This window comes from Fukomys damarensis, unplaced genomic scaffold (assembly GCF_012274545.1).
Source record: "Fukomys damarensis isolate Sample0158 unplaced genomic scaffold, DMR_v1.0_HiC HiC_scaffold_20, whole genome shotgun sequence".
Taxonomy (NCBI): Eukaryota; Metazoa; Chordata; class Mammalia; order Rodentia; family Bathyergidae; genus Fukomys; species Fukomys damarensis.
Window position 1 is genome coordinate 3,066,131 of NW_022900932.1, and position 17,857 is coordinate 3,083,987.

Consider the following 17,857-nt stretch of genomic DNA (forward strand, 5'->3'; position numbering starts at 1 on the left):
GGCGCCCACCCTTCCTGCCGCTGCCGCCCCTGCGTGGGACCCGCAGCCTCCTTCCCCAGACCCTTCCCCTCCGCGGGAGCAACCCTCCCGTCTGCAGCCAGACGCTGGTTTTCTCCTTCCCCGCCCCTTCCCTTCTTCGCTCTGACCCTGTTGCATCACCCTTGACCAGATGCGAGCCGCGCACCCTGGGCCGTTGCTCCGAGCTCGCTTCTCCGTCTGCTTCTCTCCTTCTGCGGACTAATTGGGGAAAGGTCAGGGGACTTGGGGATAAAGTTTCAGCAACCTTGCCTTTTAGACGAGAGGGCTTTTTGACGGCCTGTGGGAAGTACAGTAACCGACATCCACTTCTCTGCTGCCTTTGGGCAGCGCCGTGAGGTCGCTCGGTGATTTGGGCAGGAGGAGGCGGCTGGCAGACGCTCGCCGCTGTGGGCTGTGGCCGAGTGACTGCGGGCCTCCGGGTCTTGATCGGAGGTTGTCAGGCTCAGGGCTTCCTCCTAGTTTTTACTCCTGATTCTAGGGTGGAGTTGGTGCGGTTCACCGGCAGCCCTTGGAGCTCTGGACATTCCAGAGGTCGCTCCATAGTGGTCAGTGGTTTTCAGGAGGTAGACGTGTGTGTGTGTGTGTGTGTGTGTGTGTGTGTGTCTTTCTTCTCTTATTGCATTTGGTAAGTAGCATGACAATACTCCTGGCTGCATTCCCTTTTCCTGGCTGACACTGTGGCATATTTTTACTTTCATCTTCAACTATAATTATCAGTTAGATTCAGATACATCTTTTAAGTCAGTCACAATCTTATAAGGAAAGATTGGGATCTGTAGCTGGAAAGTGCCTTTGTTGTTTTTACTTTTATCTGACTTATTTTGTGTTTAGTCTGTTACCGTGCAGTGAGTTTCTGTCTCTTCAGCCCCGTCTGGGATAGCTTTTTCATCTGCGTGGCTTCCTCTGGTGGCATAGGGACCTTTTCAGTCAGGATCATCCCACTGAGGCAGGGCCCCTCCTGGGTGGGTTCATGCAGCCTGGAGCTCTGGGAGAATTCGGGCACCTTGGGTGCTTTGTTCCCCTGGCTATGTGCAGTGACCAAAGAGTCCCTCTCTATACCCTTCCGTTCAGCATCACTGCATTTTAACCTTGTGCAGTTAAAGTTCAGAACCCTTTTGGCCACAGACACAGCCCAGCCCCACTGTTTGGCCTGGGCATACCTACCTGTTCCACCATTGCTTGTATTTTAGGGAGGGGAGGCAGGGTTGAGACAGGGTCTCACTGTATTTTCTAGGCTGGCCTGGAACACAGTGATCCTCCTGCCTCAGTCTTTTAAGTCTGCCGGCATTACTGGTGTGCACCACCACACTGGGCTGTACAGGTTGCTTCCTTAAAGTGACATCCTTCAGATACTCGGTGGCCTTTCAGTTCTGCAAACCCTTGATGACCTGGGAGTTTCACAGGTCTTTTTTAAAGTGTTCACAAAAATTTGAGCTTCTCAAGCTGCATGATTTTATGGGGTTTTCTGGTCAAGAGAGTAGTGAACCAGCTGGATATGGTGGCAGTGCAGGCCTGTAATCCCAGCACGTGGGAGGCCGAGGCAGGAGAATTGCTGACGTTTGAGGCCAGCCTGGGCTGCATAGTGAGTTCAAAGCCAGCTTGAATTACATAGACCCTGTCTCAGATAACCAGAAAAGAAAAAAAGAAAAGAAAATAGTGAACCATTCCATAGGACACTTCAGGCCACTTACAGGAAGAGAAAGAGGCTGGAAAGTGCCTTTGGGCCTTTTACTGAGCGTAACCCAGTATATTCTTTTTCAAGTAGTGTTTGTGTAAAGATTCAAGAATGGACAGAGAATTAACTAGAGCAGAACTTTATTAATTTGTACAGATACGTAATTTTAGGATTAGAGATGATTCATCCCCTTCTCCCCCCTTAAATGGAGTCTCGTTGTGTAGCCCAGCCTGTCCTTGAAGTTGTGATCCTCTTGCCTCAGCCTCCCGAGTGATGGGGTCTACAGACATGTGCCACCACGCCTGGTCCAAATTACTAATTGTTAAAAGGGAAATGAATAGGTGTAAAGCTTTCATTTATTTTTGTAGTACTGGGGACTGAACCCAGGACGTGTGGCATTGCTAGGCAAGTGCTCTACTACTAAGCTACATTTCAGGGCCCTTAGGGTGAACTCTGCTTTCATAATTTCTTTCTCTCTCTTTCTTTCTTTCCCTCTTTCTTCCTTCCTTCCTTCTTACCAGGGATTGAACTGGGGACCTTGTGCTTACGAGGCAGGTGGCAGAACCACTGAGCCAAATCCCTGGCCCTTTTTCTTACTTTTTTGAGAGAAGTTCTCACGGTGTCACTCAGGCTGGCCTGTACTCCTGGGCTGTGGGACCCTCCAGAAGTTTGGGCTCTCTCTGACTTACTTCATCTCTAAAATGGGGATAATAATCTGCGAGGGGTGGCACACACCTGTGATCCCAGCACTTGTGAGGCTAAGGCAAGATGATTGTCTTGAGTCCAAGGCCAACCTGAACTACATAGTGAAACCCTGTCTCAAAAACCGGAAAAAAAAAAAAGGAAAAAAAAAGGAGGTGGGTTAATAGTAGTGTCTACTTGAGAAGGTTATTGTGAGCGTCGCATGGGTTACTGTATGTAAGGATTTAGCATTGTGCCTAGCACGTGGTAGCTACTCGGTAGAACATGAGCCATGTTTTATGGGTGACAGTGGATCTAAACCACGTGCCTCCTCTCGAGAGAAGTCCACATACACAGTGAGGTAATTTTTATATAAGTTTTTCTGGGGAGAGTTATGAACCCTTAAAACACATGCCTGAAGCCCCTTCCCCCAGTTAGAGGTGAGGAGTCCCTGACCCAGTTCAGCCCCTCGTTTTATTGATTTATTGATTTTTGGGGTACTGAAGGTGGAACCCATCTAGGCAAGTGCTGTACTACTGAGTGACACCCCCGCCCTTTCTGCCTCATTTCACGGCAGAGGAGGACACCCCAGCAAGGACAAGCGACTGTGAGTTCCACAGGAAAGTGGGGTGGCCCGTCCGTGCCCAGCTTCCCGACTGTGTTTTCCCAGCAGTGGGTCGTATTCTGTGCATCTTCTGAACGCAGCATCTTACTGCAGCACTCTGGTAGTATGTGTTGGCGCATTTAGTAAGTTCTTGGAGAACAAATATCTTTTTTATTTTTTAATTAAAAATTTTTTTTCAGTAGTAGGGATAGAACTCTGGACCCTGGTGCTTGCGAGGCAGGTGGTGGCACCACTGAGCTAAATCCCCGGCCCTCAGATGTCTCGTATAGGTGAAGTAGGGATAGTGTGATAGGCATGGAGGGACATTTTGGATTTTCTCACCTTGGGGTTGGGGACCAAGAAGGAGGAGAAGAGGTTGTGTTACAGCTGCAGTTTCAGGGCTCCGGAAAGTAGAGGTGCCAGGATGTGAATCTGGTGGGAAAGGCCGAACTCCTGAGACCTTTGTGTCGTTTAGCTGGGGACAGCTGCTAGATCGTGTGTGACATTTTGTGTCTAATGGTTTCCGATCCCACCCCTGACAACACGCTGTTCCGTCAGCTGCTGGCCGAAGAGGAGCTGTTGCTCTGTGGCTGCCCATCCTGATGGGGAAAGAGGAGCTATGCCAGGTTCCCATGTAAATGAATTCCGGAGCTGTATGATGATTGCTCGTCCGTGCTGAGAGGTTACCCCAGCAACTCATCATGTCCGTCGGGGCATGAAGTTTCAGGTAACAAAGTGGCTGGTGAGAACCATCCTCTTTGTTGGTAGCATCTTTGAACACACGATTTGGAGGGAATGATAGTCAAGCTGTTCTGCTGAGATGCTTATTCCAGGCCAGGCTCTGACCTAGGCACTGGGGGTGCAGCAGGGAGGACAGAAATGTCTCCTAAGGGCTTTAAGCCATGGTTTGGGTGCCTGCTGTTCAATACACATATGGTGCACAGCACTCATTTAAGTCGACCTAGGGAGAGAGCTTTATGTACAAAAACAAAGTGATTATTCATTTAAAAAAACAGCCAAAATCGATTTTCACTAAATTAGGTCACTCTTGCCTTTTTGGGGGCAGGTACTGGGGATTGAACTTGGGTCCTTGCGCTTGCAAGGCAGGCAGGTTGCTCTTGTCTTAGGCCGCCTCACTAGTGACCTTTCACTGTACACGCGAGAAGGTAGGAGGCTGACAGTGAAGAAAGTCGAGGGCTGTGCGTGGGAGACAGACTGTCCGGGAGCCTCGGGCCCTGCCACCGCCGAGCAGGGTGGCCTTTCTGAGCCCTGCACCTCCCAACTGTGAAAGATAAGAATAATGAAGAATAATACATAGCTGGCAGATTTGTTGGCTTATCAGAAGTCAAGTATTTATTACGATGTCTGGCATCTAAGGACGTATTTAATAGAGTAGCGATGTAACATGGTGAGGAGGTAGGGACACTACCGCAGCATGGCTGACAGAAACCTGTCCAGAATTTTAATTATTTACTCTGAATGGCTGCAGAAAATGTGAGTTGAGTGACATATGTATGTGTGGCTTGTATGTGTGCTAGATTTTTTGTTTTGTTTTCTGGTTCAAGGTCTCACTATGTAGCCCAGGCTGGCCTTGAACTTGCAGCGATCCTCCGGCCTCAGCCTTCTGAGTGCTGGGATCACAGGTGTGCACCACCACTCCTGGCTTAGATATCTTAAAAATCTAAGTACTAGGGGAAGTTCAGAGGCACAGGTGACTTCGGAACTCCTTTCGGAGGATAGCTCAGCAGTCTCAGTTCCTGCTCGGTGCCCCGGGTCCTTACTCAGGAACACGGAGGAAGAGCTGGGTCATCTCAGCGCTCTCCAGGCCAGTCCCCAGTGGAACCGCGCTGTGCTCCCAGCTCTTAGAGGCTGGCTTCCTGCCCACGGCCTCCCAACCACTAGGTCCTGCTCCTTTATCTGGACTCGGGTTTTATCGCTGTTGTTTCCTAGTCGTCGTGTATGTCTGTTTCCCTCTCGTGTTGCTCCCGAATAAAGCACTTTTATTTACTTAGCAAATATCGAATAGCCGTCGGTGTTCATAGCTGCCGCATGAGTCTTAACAGCAGTTTAATCCCTAGAGTATCCCTGTGAGGTAGGTGCAGACTCACTCTGTAGATGAAGAAATGAGGCACAGAAAAGCCAACACCTCAGCCAAAGTCGCTCGTCCTCAGTGGTGGGACTGAGATTCAGGTGCAGCTCTGAGCCCAGAGCTTCGCTCTTTAACCCTCTGCAGCTGTAGGGCTTCCGAGGTTGAGCATCTCAGCTGGAGCATAGCCGTGTTGCCAGCGCCTGCCTGAGGAAGAGGCTGTGCCCAGGGCTCAAGGGCCTCCTGCTTGCATCTTTCTCTCCATAAAGGACCACTGTCCTCATTTCCAGCAGGTTGTATTTAACTGTTTTTGTGCTTTATATAAATGGAATCATAATTGTGCTTTTATGTCTGCCTCCTTTTTTTTTTCTTGGCCTTAATAGAGATTGAATTCGGGCCCTTCACACTGAGCTACATCCCCAGCCCTTTGTAAAAAAACTTTAAATTTTGAGGCAACTTCTCCCTAAATTGCCCAGGCTAGGCTCAAATTTTTGATCCTCCTGCTTCAGCCTCCCACAGTTTTAGGATTACAGATGTTTATCACCATGCCTGTCATGTGTCGGGCATTATGTTTGTGAGATTAATCTTTGTTTTGCATCAAGTTGTAGACCACATTTTCATTGTTGAATAGTATTTCATCATGTGAATATAACTCTGATTATACATTCCATTGTTGGTGCACATGTAGGTAGTTTCCAGCTAGGAACATCATGAGTAGTACTAGAAAGAACACTCTAGTTCATGCCCTTTGGTGAACAAATGTACACATACCCAGGAAAGGGGCGGTGGGTGCATGGGCGTGGCTTCGCGGTATGGCCAGACTGGACCTGGGCAGAGGGAGCCTGCGGTCCAAACCACTGTGGTGGCCTGGTGTATATGTGTGGGGTGTGGTGGAACATGGCGGAGGTGGAAGTAATTGTTTTGCCAAAGAAGCATAAGAAGAAAAAGGACCGGAAATCATGATGAGAAGAAGATGTAGCTGAAATACAACATGCCAAGGAATTTCTTATCAAGCCAGAATCCAGAGTGGCTCAGTTGGACACATCCCAGTGGCCTCTGTTGCTCAAGGACAGGCTTCATTAATCTTTTTTTTTTTTTTGAGACAGGGCTCACTGTGTAGTTGAAACTGACCTGGAACTCATGATGTAGCCCAGGCTGGTCTCAAACTCAGAATGATCCTCCTGCCTCAGGCTCCCCAGTGCTGGGATTACTGGTGAACCACCACGCCTGGCATGGCTTCATTAATCTTGATAAGCCCTTTAACTCTTCTCACAAGGTGGTTGCCTGGATCCGAGGACTATTCCGCATAGAGAAGACGGGGCACAGTGGCACACTAGATCCCAAGGTGACTGGCTGTTTAATTGTGTGCATAGTATGAGCCACTCGTTTGGTGAAGTCACAGCAGAGTGCAGGCCCTAGATCTATGAGAACAAAATGGTTGAATATGACCCTGAAAGAAGATTAAGACCACTTGGTGACAATGCATGATGTGCTCGATGCTCGGTGGCTCTGTGACAAGCACTTTTTTTTTTATTTTGGTACCAGGGATTAAACTTGGACCTTGTGCTTGCGAGGCAGGCTGTGGAACCACTGAGCTAAATCCCTGGCCCAGTGTATGATAATCACAAGGATGAGAGTTACCTGTGGCGAGTTGTCTACCTTTTGGAAAAGCTGTTGACATCTCATAAGCAGCTGGTTATGAAAGACAGTGCGGTCAGTGCCATCTGCTCTGAGTCCAAGATCTACTTCCGGGTGTTCTCCGCTACGAGGATGGTATTGAGGTCAACGGGGAGACCGTGGCCATCACCCCAATGGGGAAGTGATCTGCATAGCTGTTGCATCAATGACCACAGCAGTGATCTCTACCTGCGACCACGGCATAGTGGCTAGGATCAAAGGGTAATCATGGAGAGGGGCTTAGGGCCCAAGGCAAGTCAGAAGAAGCTGATGATCAGGCAGGGCCTTCTGGACAAGCACCCCTGCTACCTGGAAGCAGGACTGTCGACTACAGTGACTCCAGCAAGAAGGAAGCAGTTGCTGAAGCAGTAAAAGCCCCACAGGTAGTTGCCAAGGCTGTGAAAGTCGCAAAGTGGAAGCAACAGAGTGAGAGTGAAAGTGATGAGACCTCCACAGTGGCCCCCAAGTTGTCCAAGAAGGAAAGAAAGAAGAATAAGGACGAGAAGGCCGAAGCCACATCCCAGAGTGGGGGCGAGCCTGGAGACAGCGACAGTGATACCACCAAGAAGAAGAAGAAGAAAGCAAAAGTGGCGGAAGTGGCGTCTGAGCAGCAAAGGCCACTTTGAGCCGTAGTGTACAAGCGGCAGGAAAAATGGGAGCCTTATCGAGAAGACATGGTTTCTTTCGTTGTTGAGGGAGTGGAATGAAGATCCTGGAAGGGGTGGAGACCCTGAGTGGTCGGTGGTGTTACTGGTGTGCTCGTCCCTTCTTGTCCTGTTTTAAGGGTACGGGTGATGAAAGAGGCACCTTGTTTGCCATTCACCTGTCTGCCCGTGTGCGTTGGGAAGCTTCACCTTCAGACCCAGGACTACCCAGTAACGGTGCAGCTCTTTACAATGGTGGTTTTTAACAACATTGTGCTCCTCTCCTGGAGTGCTTTTTTCTTAGCCCCTCTGTTTAAAAAGTTAGAAAACTTATTTGATTTATTGGTGTGCAGCCATCACGACGTGGAGGAACGGAGCTGACCCATGTCGTTCACTGGGGCAGTCTCGTCTCTGACGTCCTCTGAGGACTGTGGTGTGTCCTGGTGGTGGAGTTGGTGTCCCTTTATATTTCTGGCCCAGCTGTCACTCCTTTGTGCACTTCTCCAAGCTCAGATGGACAGCAGCATTCACCCAGATCCACCTGGCCACGGTGTTTGTGGTGCAAACCAAGCTGTTCTGTGTTTTAACCCTCATTTACTTTTGAGGTGTGAATTTGCTCATTGCTAGAAGAATGTTGTGATTTTTACATATAAAAGTTGATTCATGACTTTTTTTAAGTATTCCTGTTGGGTTTTGTAATTTTTAAGTGATCTCAAACTGGAAGAGCAAAATATATAAAATATTTTGATTAAAAATCTGGGGACTTTTCTGTTCTATTTGAAAAAAAAAATTACATGTACCTATTCAGAGTATATATAAGAATAGAATTTCTGAGCCAGATGTGGTAACGCATGCTTCTAATCCCAGCACTTGAGGCCAGGGCAGGAGGATCACTATTGAGTTTGAGGCCAACCTGGGTTAACCTAATGAGTTCAAGGCCAGACTGCACTACTACATAGCTAGACCCTGTCTCAAAAAAAAGAATTGTCTGTGGTAAACCAGGTGAGCACTTTTTTTCCTGCCTGTTCAGTGGTTTGTGTGTGTGTGAGAATGGGGATCACAGCTGAGCACACACTTTACCACTGAGCTCTGTCTCTAGCCCCTATTCAGTTTTTAGATTCTGATGTATTTCAAATTTTAGTCACAGGCAAGTGTCAGAACCTTAAAAACATAGTTCTTTTAAGAGTAATATTCCAATTACGAAGATACAGTGAAAATAGCATTACACCGCCGGGCATGGTGGCGCACGCCTGTAATCCCAGCACTCAGGAGGCTGAGGCAGGAGGATCACTGTGAGTTCGAGACCAGCCTGGGCTACACAGTGAGTTCCAGGTCAGTCTCAACTACTTAGTGAGATCCTGTCTCAAACAAAACAAACAAACAAAAAATAGCATTACATTTAACCATTGTTGCATAATATTTCTTACTTGGACAAAGTACTAAGCCCACTGTCAAAATAACAATCATACCTGGGCTTGGTGGGGCACGCCTATGACCCCAGCACTCAGGAGGCTGAGGCAGGAGGATTGCTATGCATTCAAGGCCAGCCTGGGCTACATAATGAGTTCAAGCCCAGCCTGAACTACACAGGGAGATCCTGTCTCAAAAACCCAAACAAACCCAGAGTCTGAGGATGCTATGAGTGGGTGAAAGAGGTGTGGGAGAAGATACGTGGAGTGGAAAAGCATGGTTTGAGCTAAGGGGTCTTAGAATGAGTTCGAGCAGCCTGGGCTACACAGTGAGTTCCAGGTCAGTCTCAACTACTTAGTGAGATCCTGTCTCAAACAAAACAAACAAACAAAAAATAGCATTACATTTAACCATTGTTGCATAATATTTCTTACTTGGACAAAGTACTAAGCCCACTGTCAAAATAACAATCATACCTGGGCTTGGTGGGGCACGCCTATGACCCCAGCACTCAGGAGGCTGAGGCAGGAGGATTGCTATGCATTCAAGGCCAGCCTGGGCTACATAATGAGTTCAAGCCCAGCCTGAACTACACAGGGAGATCCTGTCTCAAAAACCCAAACAAACCCAGAGTCTGAGGATGCTATGAGTGGGTGAAAGAGGTGTGGGAGAAGATACGTGGAGTGGAAAAGCATGGTTTGAGCTAAGGGGTCTTAGACCTGCGGCAGAGCACAGGCCGGTAAGGAAAGTGTTCAGCCCTGTGTGCAGGGCAGGTGCCTGCTTCTGATGCCAAGGGCATAAAGGGGAGAATAAAAGAGTAAAAATAATATATTTTGCAATTTAGGTAAAAGGAATGTAGCTTGTACAAACTTACCGCAAAAGCAAGGACTCGGTGTATTCGTTGGGTTGGCTTTGCTTGCCTTGCCAGCGATCTTTTCACAGGTGTGCCCCGTCTTTACAGGAGTGGGCTGGCTCTGTGGAGCTTGGCTGTCCACCCGTCAGTTTAAAAAAAAGTGACAGAGACGGTGATGGTGAGGTATCAGCGTGTTTAAGTCTGACATCCTGGAAGTGCTTTCTACCCAGACTTGATCTCTAAATGGGAGATTTGGAGTGTGGTCCAGAGAAATAGTGTTACAATATTGAATGGTTTCCTGCTCAGCCCACAAAAGCCGCAGTGAATTTGTTTCATGATAGAAGCTTACGCATGGAGTTCTGGGCGGTGTTGTTGGGGAACTCTGGAGGGCTGGGGCGGTGAGGGAGAGGGAAGAGAGGTGTTTTCTTTCCCGTGCCTTGGGGGTCAGATCCTTTAGATCTGTGTGGGCACAAACCAAACTCTTTTGTTTGTCACAGGGATTGAGGTGTGACAGCGTTTGATGGGGGCTGAAGAATGTCACACAGGGAAACACTGTTTCTGTCCTTGTTCGCTTTTGAATGTTGCAGGATGTCTACAGAAGACGAATCACCTGCTTCTGTTATATGAGCCTAGCATCTGCCTGTTTTACTTAAAAACAAAATGATATGCAGCTTTAAACTACTGTGCATGTTCCAGGATCACAACAACCACAAGGGAAGACCTTTGGTCTTTACTATTCTGGCAAACATGTCCCTTTGCCAACGCCACACACGGTGCTAGCATCACCGTGAAATAGACCCATGTAGGCCTGCGTTTGTAGCCACCCTAATCTGGGCAATTCCACAGGCGGGCGAGGCGCTGACGGCGTCCTCTAGTGCATTGACGTGGGCACACTTGCATAGTGAGATGCAAGTAGTTTCCTTAGGAATGAGTTTCCTCTAATACTACGTTTGGACGTTGTAGTTGACTTTTCTTGGAATTGTTCAGTTAGTATGTTAACTTAGTGTGGTAAAAGAGGCAATGTAAAATAATTGTTTAAAAAAAAAAAACCGAGAAGGGAATTGAGCCTGTTAGGGTTGAGAAACACTATAATTCAAGGCCAGCCAGGACTACAGAACAAGACACTGTCTTAAAAAAACCCAAGCACGGTGGTGTGCACCTGTGATCCCAGCACAGCTGAGACAGAGGCATGCAACTGCAGAATGTATATTGTTTTCAAGTGCCCAAGAAGTAGTTACCAAGATAGACCGTATTCTGAGCTGTAAAATGTCTCAGTACATCTCAAAATACTGAAAACTGACCTTACATGTTCCCTGACCATAATAGAATTAAATTAGAAAGCAATAAGATAACAAGGAAGGCCTCCAATATTTGTGGATTAAAAAATTCATTTTGAGCCAGACATGGTAGTAAACACCTATACCCCCAGCTGCTCAGGAGGCTGAGGCAAAAGGATTGTAACTTCAGTTCTAGGCTGGGCAATTTAGACCCTGCCTCAATATAAAAAGTAAAAAGCTGAGAGTGTAGCTCAGTGATACAGTGCCCCTGGGCTCAATGCCCAATACTAGAAAGAAAATCAAATTTCCAGATAACTAAATAACCTATGGGTCAGAGAAGACATTGTAAAAGAAACTAGAAAATATTTCTAACTAGTTGAAATGAAAATTCAGTATTCAACATTTGTATCATGTACCAAATAAAGTGATTGATGGGAAATATTTGTGGAACTGGGGCCACTGAGCTAAATCCCTGGCCCTGATTGATGGGAAACTTATAGCTGGCTCTCTTTCTTCCTCCTCCTTTCTCTTCCCTTTCCTTCCCCCCCCCTCTCTTTCTCTCTCTCTCTTTTTGAGGCAGAGCCTTACTACGTTGCTCAAGTTGGCCTTGAACTTCTAGGCTCAAGTAATCTTGTCTCAGCCTTCCTAGTAGCTGGTACTAGAGGACTTATACCTGGCTCAACATGTTTCAAGAAAATAAAATTTTAGATCAACATCCATTGTGTATAATGACTAATAAGTTCTTGCTAAAATATTGGCAAATTGAGATCAAAGCTATATAAAAAGAACATTACATATGGCTGTATGGTTTAATAGAGAAATTAAAATTTGAAAATCACCCTAGTAATCACATAATGGAGACAATCTGTGTGATCTCAATAAATGTTGAGACCATTGGAGAAATTTTAACTTCAGTTGGTGATCGACACTCTTAGCAAACTAGGAGTAGCAGGGAACTTTCTCAGCCTGGTAAAGGACACTCTGAAAAACCTATAGCTGTCTTACTTAATCATGGCATTTTGGATACTTTGTCATGAGATTGAGAACAAGGCAAGGTTGTTCTCATGACTTCAATTCAGCATTGTGTTGAAGGTTCTCACAAATGAAATAAAGCAAGGAATAGAAATAAAAAGCATCCAAATTGGAAAAAGATTATTTTATGTTTGTGGACAAAGTAAATGTCTGTGTAGAAAACATTATGGCTTCTTTTACAGAATTATTATAAACCATGAGTTTAGAATGGCTGCAGGATATAAGATTAATATGTGAACTGTCATAAATATTGGAAAGTATAGTAAAATAGTCTCTACTCATGATGTAATAATTTATATAGAAAATCCCAAGGAATCCACAAACAACTACTAGGGCTAATAACTAAATTAAGTAAGATTGCAAGATATAAAACCAATATGAAAATATAACTTATTTCTATCTTCTCTCAGCGAGCAACTAGAAAAGAGAAAAATGTAAGTGTTGTGAACATAAGATAGAGAAAAAATAAATGTAGGAGAGATATATACTGAAAACTATAAAACATTGCTGATAGTAGTTAAAGAAGACCTAAAGAGGGCCAGGGATTTAGCTCAGTGGTACCGCTGCCTGCCTCGAAAGCAGAAGTCATTTGACCCAGCCATCCCTCTGTTGGGTATCTTTCCAAAAGAATTAAAAGAATCATACCACAGTGATATATGTGCACCAATATTTATAGCGGCACAGTTTGTAATAGAAAACGGAAGGTCCCAAGTTTGATCCCTGGTACCCCCCACAAAAGACTTAAATAGACATAACCTAAATAAATATATCATACTCTGAACGTATACCACGTTCAAGGATAGGATTACTTATTATCCGTGAGGCAAATCTCCCTAAATTGAGCAATAGGTTAATACACTTCCAGTCAGAATTTTGTCATTTTTTTTAACAAGTTGGTAAGCTGATTAAAAAATATATATGGAAATAAAAGATGTAGAAATGGTCAGAATAATTTTTAAACAGAGCAAATGAAGGAATTTGTACTGCCTACCTTCAGTACTTAAAAAGAAGCGACAGTAATAGGAAAGTGTGATCTTGGTATATGTATTCACTAGATCAGAGGAACAAAATAAGAAATGAGCCACTGTGTGCACATCAGACATCACAGCATGTTAAAAAACATAACCCTGTAAACAATGACCAAAAATCTAGGAAGAAAGATCCTTCTCTTGTGAGAGGCCAGCCTCTCAGAGTGCGTGGCTGATCCTGTGCAATCACCTGGGACCGGGCAGGTTGCCGCCTGAGTGGTGTTGTGCTTTGTTGGTGGTGCAGGGTCCCTGCCGTGCAAACTGCCTGCTTTCAAGTTGCATGTGTCTCCTTCAAGGCAAGCCTGTGATGTGGCTGAGCAGTGAGGTCGGCTCGATGTAGATTTCTGCAGGAAGCTTAGCAGCCAAGCTGGGCTGTGGTCACCTCTTCAGTACGCAGGGTAGTGGAGGAAGCATAGTGTATCTGGACCTTCTCATTTCCCCTGTGAGGGTTCAGTTTTGATGGGACACGAGGCAGACTGATTATTGCAACTTAGAGTTGCGTGAAGGCCAGGCTATGTCCCGTTTCTGTCCTGTGCTCGGCCTCCGCTCTGCCCTGACTTTTGGGCACTGTAACTTTCTGAGCATTTGTTTCCTCATGTGCAGATTAGAGGTAAATGACTGAGCTCCCATCCAACTCTGAGACTCTGAGACTCTGAAATCTAAGCATTCTCACTTCCTGACGTTGTGGCACATCGTCACGAGGGTGTCTGAGAGCCTTTCTCTTGTCTGGCAGACTGCAGTCCCTGGCAGAGATTAAATTTGATCAAAATCTGTTTTCCAATTTCGTTTTAGTGCCTGCACTTTGTAACAGTAACAGATGGCCAGAAAATGTTTTCCCACATACTTGAAGTGGAATAAATACCAGGCTGCCATTAGCCTTTTTGTCCGCCCTTGGGCTCTGAGTAATACCATCCGCAGTAGGAAGGCAGCTACGGAGTGAAGTATGAGCCGGGACTGTGGCGTGCGAAAGGGAAGTGTGCGCTGGGATTTGTCTAAACGGCCAGGATCCAGTTGTTCCTTGTGCTGTTGACTGGCTGTGCTGCTGACTGGGAATAGCTGTTTTCATTGTCACATCACTGCAGCTGGCTGTCCTCCCTCACGGGCAGAGCTTGGGCTACTCCAGCTGTTGCTCTGTTAGGTCAAGAGAGCTGGTCACCACTCACAGTCCGCACACCAGAGCTGTGGGCTCTGTGTCCATGGATTCAACCAACCGTGGGATGCAATTATTGGAAAAACTTGCGTCTGTGCTGAGTGTGTACAGACTCGTTCTGTCGTTATTGCTTCTGCACAGTGCATCCCGACAGTTACACCACAAGTCAGTTGATTAGGTGCTATAAATAGCCTGCGGCGGTTTACGGTACACTAAAGGGTGTACAGGGCTTGTTTGCAGACCTTGTGCTGTTTTTTGTAAGGGACTTCAGCATTCATGGATTTGGTTGGGGCGGGGCGGGGGGCGCCCGGAACGAGTTCCCTGAGGGAGGCTGACTGTGGGCCGGCGCTCGCCTCGCCTGTGCAAACCTGATCTGGACTGATGTCATGGATGATTTTGTTCCCTGTCCTTGGGTGTTCTCATGTGAGCCATGAGCACCACACTGCAAAGAATGAACATTGTTTCCAGAGCCAGAGTGCGATGCAGTGGGAAAGGGAAAGCTTTCCAGGGAGCACTGACCGGGCTTTAACTTTGTTGATGTTTCCATACGGAGGGACTGGGTGGAAAGGGTGGAAGTGGGTGCACTGAAAGTGGGGGATGAGGTAGCAAAGATCGGTCTTGGGGTTGGCTCCGTAAGGCAAGCTGAGTCCAAGGATGACTCTCGAAGCCCTCTAAAGTTTTTATTTATTTATTTATTTATTTTTGGGGTACTGGGGATTGCACTCGGGACCTTATGCTTGTGAAGCAGGCGCCAGAACCACTGAGCTAAATCCCTGGCCCTTAAAGTTTTTATTTTTTAAGGAGTCTCTTCTAAGTGGAGAGAGCAGTGGGATCCACAAATAATAAACAATCACTCTTTATGTATGACCTCAGATTTATTAAATGCCGGTAATTTAATGTACGTTAGCTCTGTAATTGCCCCAGCAGTGCTGTGAGATTCTTTCCGTAAAGTCACAGCATTGAAAGTCAGGGAGCCACGTTTTGAACTGAACCACGTTTTCTTAATCGACAGCCCACAAGAAGTTGAAAGCGCTTTCTTTCTTTAGTGAGACCCTGTCTCAAAATAAAAAATGAGAGGGTGGGGCTGTAGCTCCATGGTGGAGCCCTTGCTGAGCATACAAGGCCCTGGTTTATTCCCCAGAACTGGTGTATGCACACGATGTGCGAGTGTGTTTAAAATGGATGAAAATCAATGAAAGTATGTGTAAAGGTTTGGTGTTTTATTTTACCCTGTTGTGAGACAAAGGGAAAGCTTCCCGTGTCCCTGTGAAGGTTTATGGAATGAACTGACAATGAGATTAACAGGGAAAAAAGTGTTAAATGTATTTTCACACACAGGGACGGTCACAGAGAGGTGAGTGCTCTGTCATCTAAGGGGGTCTGGGTGCTTGCATGGCCTTCTCTGTGAGAGGGATGGGGCTTGCACTCATAATACAAGAGTGTCAGGATGCCCCCCACCATGGGGATCGAACTCAGGGAAGCTCTACCACTGAGCTACATCCTCAGCCCTTTCGCTTTTTACATTTTAAAAATTATTATTATTATTGTTTTGTTTTGTTTTTGTTCTTTTTGAGACAGGGTCTCACTATGTAGTTGAGACTGACCTGGAACTCACTATGTAGCCCAGGCTGGTCTTGAACTCACAGCGATCCTCCTGCCTCAGCCTCCTTAGTGCTGGGATTACAGGTGTGTGCCCATGCCTGGATTATTATTTTTTTTATTATCATTATTTTTAAGACCGATTCTTACTAGGTTGCCCAGGCTAGGCTCTAATTTGTAGTCCTCCTGTCTCAGCCTCCCAGAGTGCTGAGGTTATAAGCATACGCTGCCACACCTGGCTGTAATGATTTTCTTTGGGAATTCAGGGGCCTAGATGACAGAGAATAGCTGTAACAAAATCTGCTCAGGTGTGGTTCCACTCTTTGGTTTTCCTTCCTGTAGGTATGAATTTAGTTCATGAAAACCCAGGGAGTGGACCAAAGCTAATTTTTTTCCTTTGGTGGGTCTGGACTTCAAGCAGATGAGCGAATGTCAGAATAAAACTTTTCCTAAGATCCACTGCCCTCCTAGGGCCTTTGAAATTGTTGGCATACCAGGTCACCATATTTCTGAGCCCCAGAACTATGCAGAAGCTAACAATCAGCCTTTAGTGCCTGGATAGGGGCAGAACACACAGGACTAGGGTCAGAGACAAGCAAGCAGTGTGAGTGAGTGCATTCCTCCTTCTTGCTTCCCTGCTCTGGTTCCACCGGAGTGCACGAAAGAGCTCAGGTGGACGCATGTTCCGGGAGCAGAGTGTTGAATTTGGGGGCTCCGATGCTTTCATAGTACATGACAAGCCTGTTTTCCATGCCGGAGGGCGGACGTTCCTGAATCCCTCACATCTGTGCTCTGCAGACACAGTGCCAACGTGGTCAGGATGAGGAGGGGTTGGAACCTTGCATTCCTGGCCTACCCAGCATGACACAGGAGCGTGGGAGACCCGTGGGGGCAGCTCTGCCAACGCCAGGTACACACGATAGCGGAGGTGCGATGTGAAGGTCTGGTCGCTGTCTGACACACCGAGCTTGTGTTCTCTGAAGCCCGAAGAAGGAACTCTGGGAACAATGGAGGTTAAGAGCAGGAAAATATTTATTGAGAGAGCTTCTGAGAGGCCGGAGGGGGCCTGAATAGGTAGCTGGAGACCCCACTTTACAGGGAAGTTTTATGGAGCAAAACCCACATAGGTACAACGTGGGGTACAGCTGTGATGAACCAATAGTGTTACAAGTACAGGCGCTTAGGTAACAGTGATCCATGGGGGAACGAGTCCTCTAACAGGTGTACGTATGTGGAAAGAACAAACTTTTTCTAGGTAGTGATGGGTCCAGAGGTCTTGGGCACCTGTCAGGGTGACTGATACCTGTCTAGGGTTCATTGGTCATTTTGTCTTTTTTGGGGGGGTACCGGAGATTGAACTCGGGACCTTGCGCTTGCGAGGCAGGTGGCGCAACCCCTGAGCTTTCTCTGGCCCTGGGTCATGTTATCTTTGTCTTGAGGTCTGGAGTCTAGCAGATGTGTCTCTGGCCACAACTGTGATATGTTGTACCTTTCTCCTGACTCTGTTGTGGGCCTAGTCCTGATTGCTTGTAATATTTCTGTCTAACTTAGCTGTCTATAATAATGTGATAGAAAACAGGTGGAAAGCTCGGAAAACTGAAATATTCACCATATAAAAAGGCAGTCTATGGCTGGGCATTTGGCTCAGAGGTTCCACCGCCTGCCTGGCAAGCGAAGGGCCTGAGTTCGATCCCTGGTACCCCCCGCCAAAGGCAGTCTATAGTAATATTATGAACAGACATGCTGTTACCTCCCAGCTTGAGAAATAAGTATAATCCACATGATTGAAGCTTCCTAGGACTCCTTCCTTGACCCCACAGGTAAGCACTTTCCTGAATTTATTATCATACCAGTTTATTCCTGTGCATCCATTAATATCATACAATATTGTTTTGCATATTTACAATCTTCTAGAAATAATTTTTACTTTCCTTTAAAAAATTATTCAAAAGGTGTGGTGGCGCATACCTGTAATCCAAGCACTCGGTAGGCTGAGGCAAGAGGATCTCTGTAGGTTCAAGGCCATTCTGGGCTACATAGTGAGTTCAAGGCCAGCCTGCAGTGCATAGTGAGACCCTAGCTCTTTTTTTTTTTTTTTTTTG

General features: G+C 46.5%; 1 protein-coding gene and 2 pseudogenes across 1 annotated transcript in view; all 3 read left to right on the plus strand.

The window, feature by feature from the left end:
* The first annotated feature begins 5,611 nt into the window (after positions 1–5,611).
* LOC104849047 lies at positions 5,612–6,727 on the plus strand (annotated as a pseudogene).
* On the plus strand, positions 6,557–8,020 carry LOC104849046 (annotated as a pseudogene).
* The window catches only part of Uhrf1bp1 (UHRF1 binding protein 1), a 38,192-nt gene continuing 27,800 nt past the window's right edge, over positions 7,466–17,857 (plus strand). The window contains exons 1-2 of the mRNA XM_019204706.1: positions 7,466–7,547; positions 16,581–16,665. Coding sequence (XP_019060251.1) covers positions 7,466–7,547; positions 16,581–16,665 — 167 coding nt within the window. The remainder of the gene's footprint in view (positions 7,548–16,580; positions 16,666–17,857) is intronic.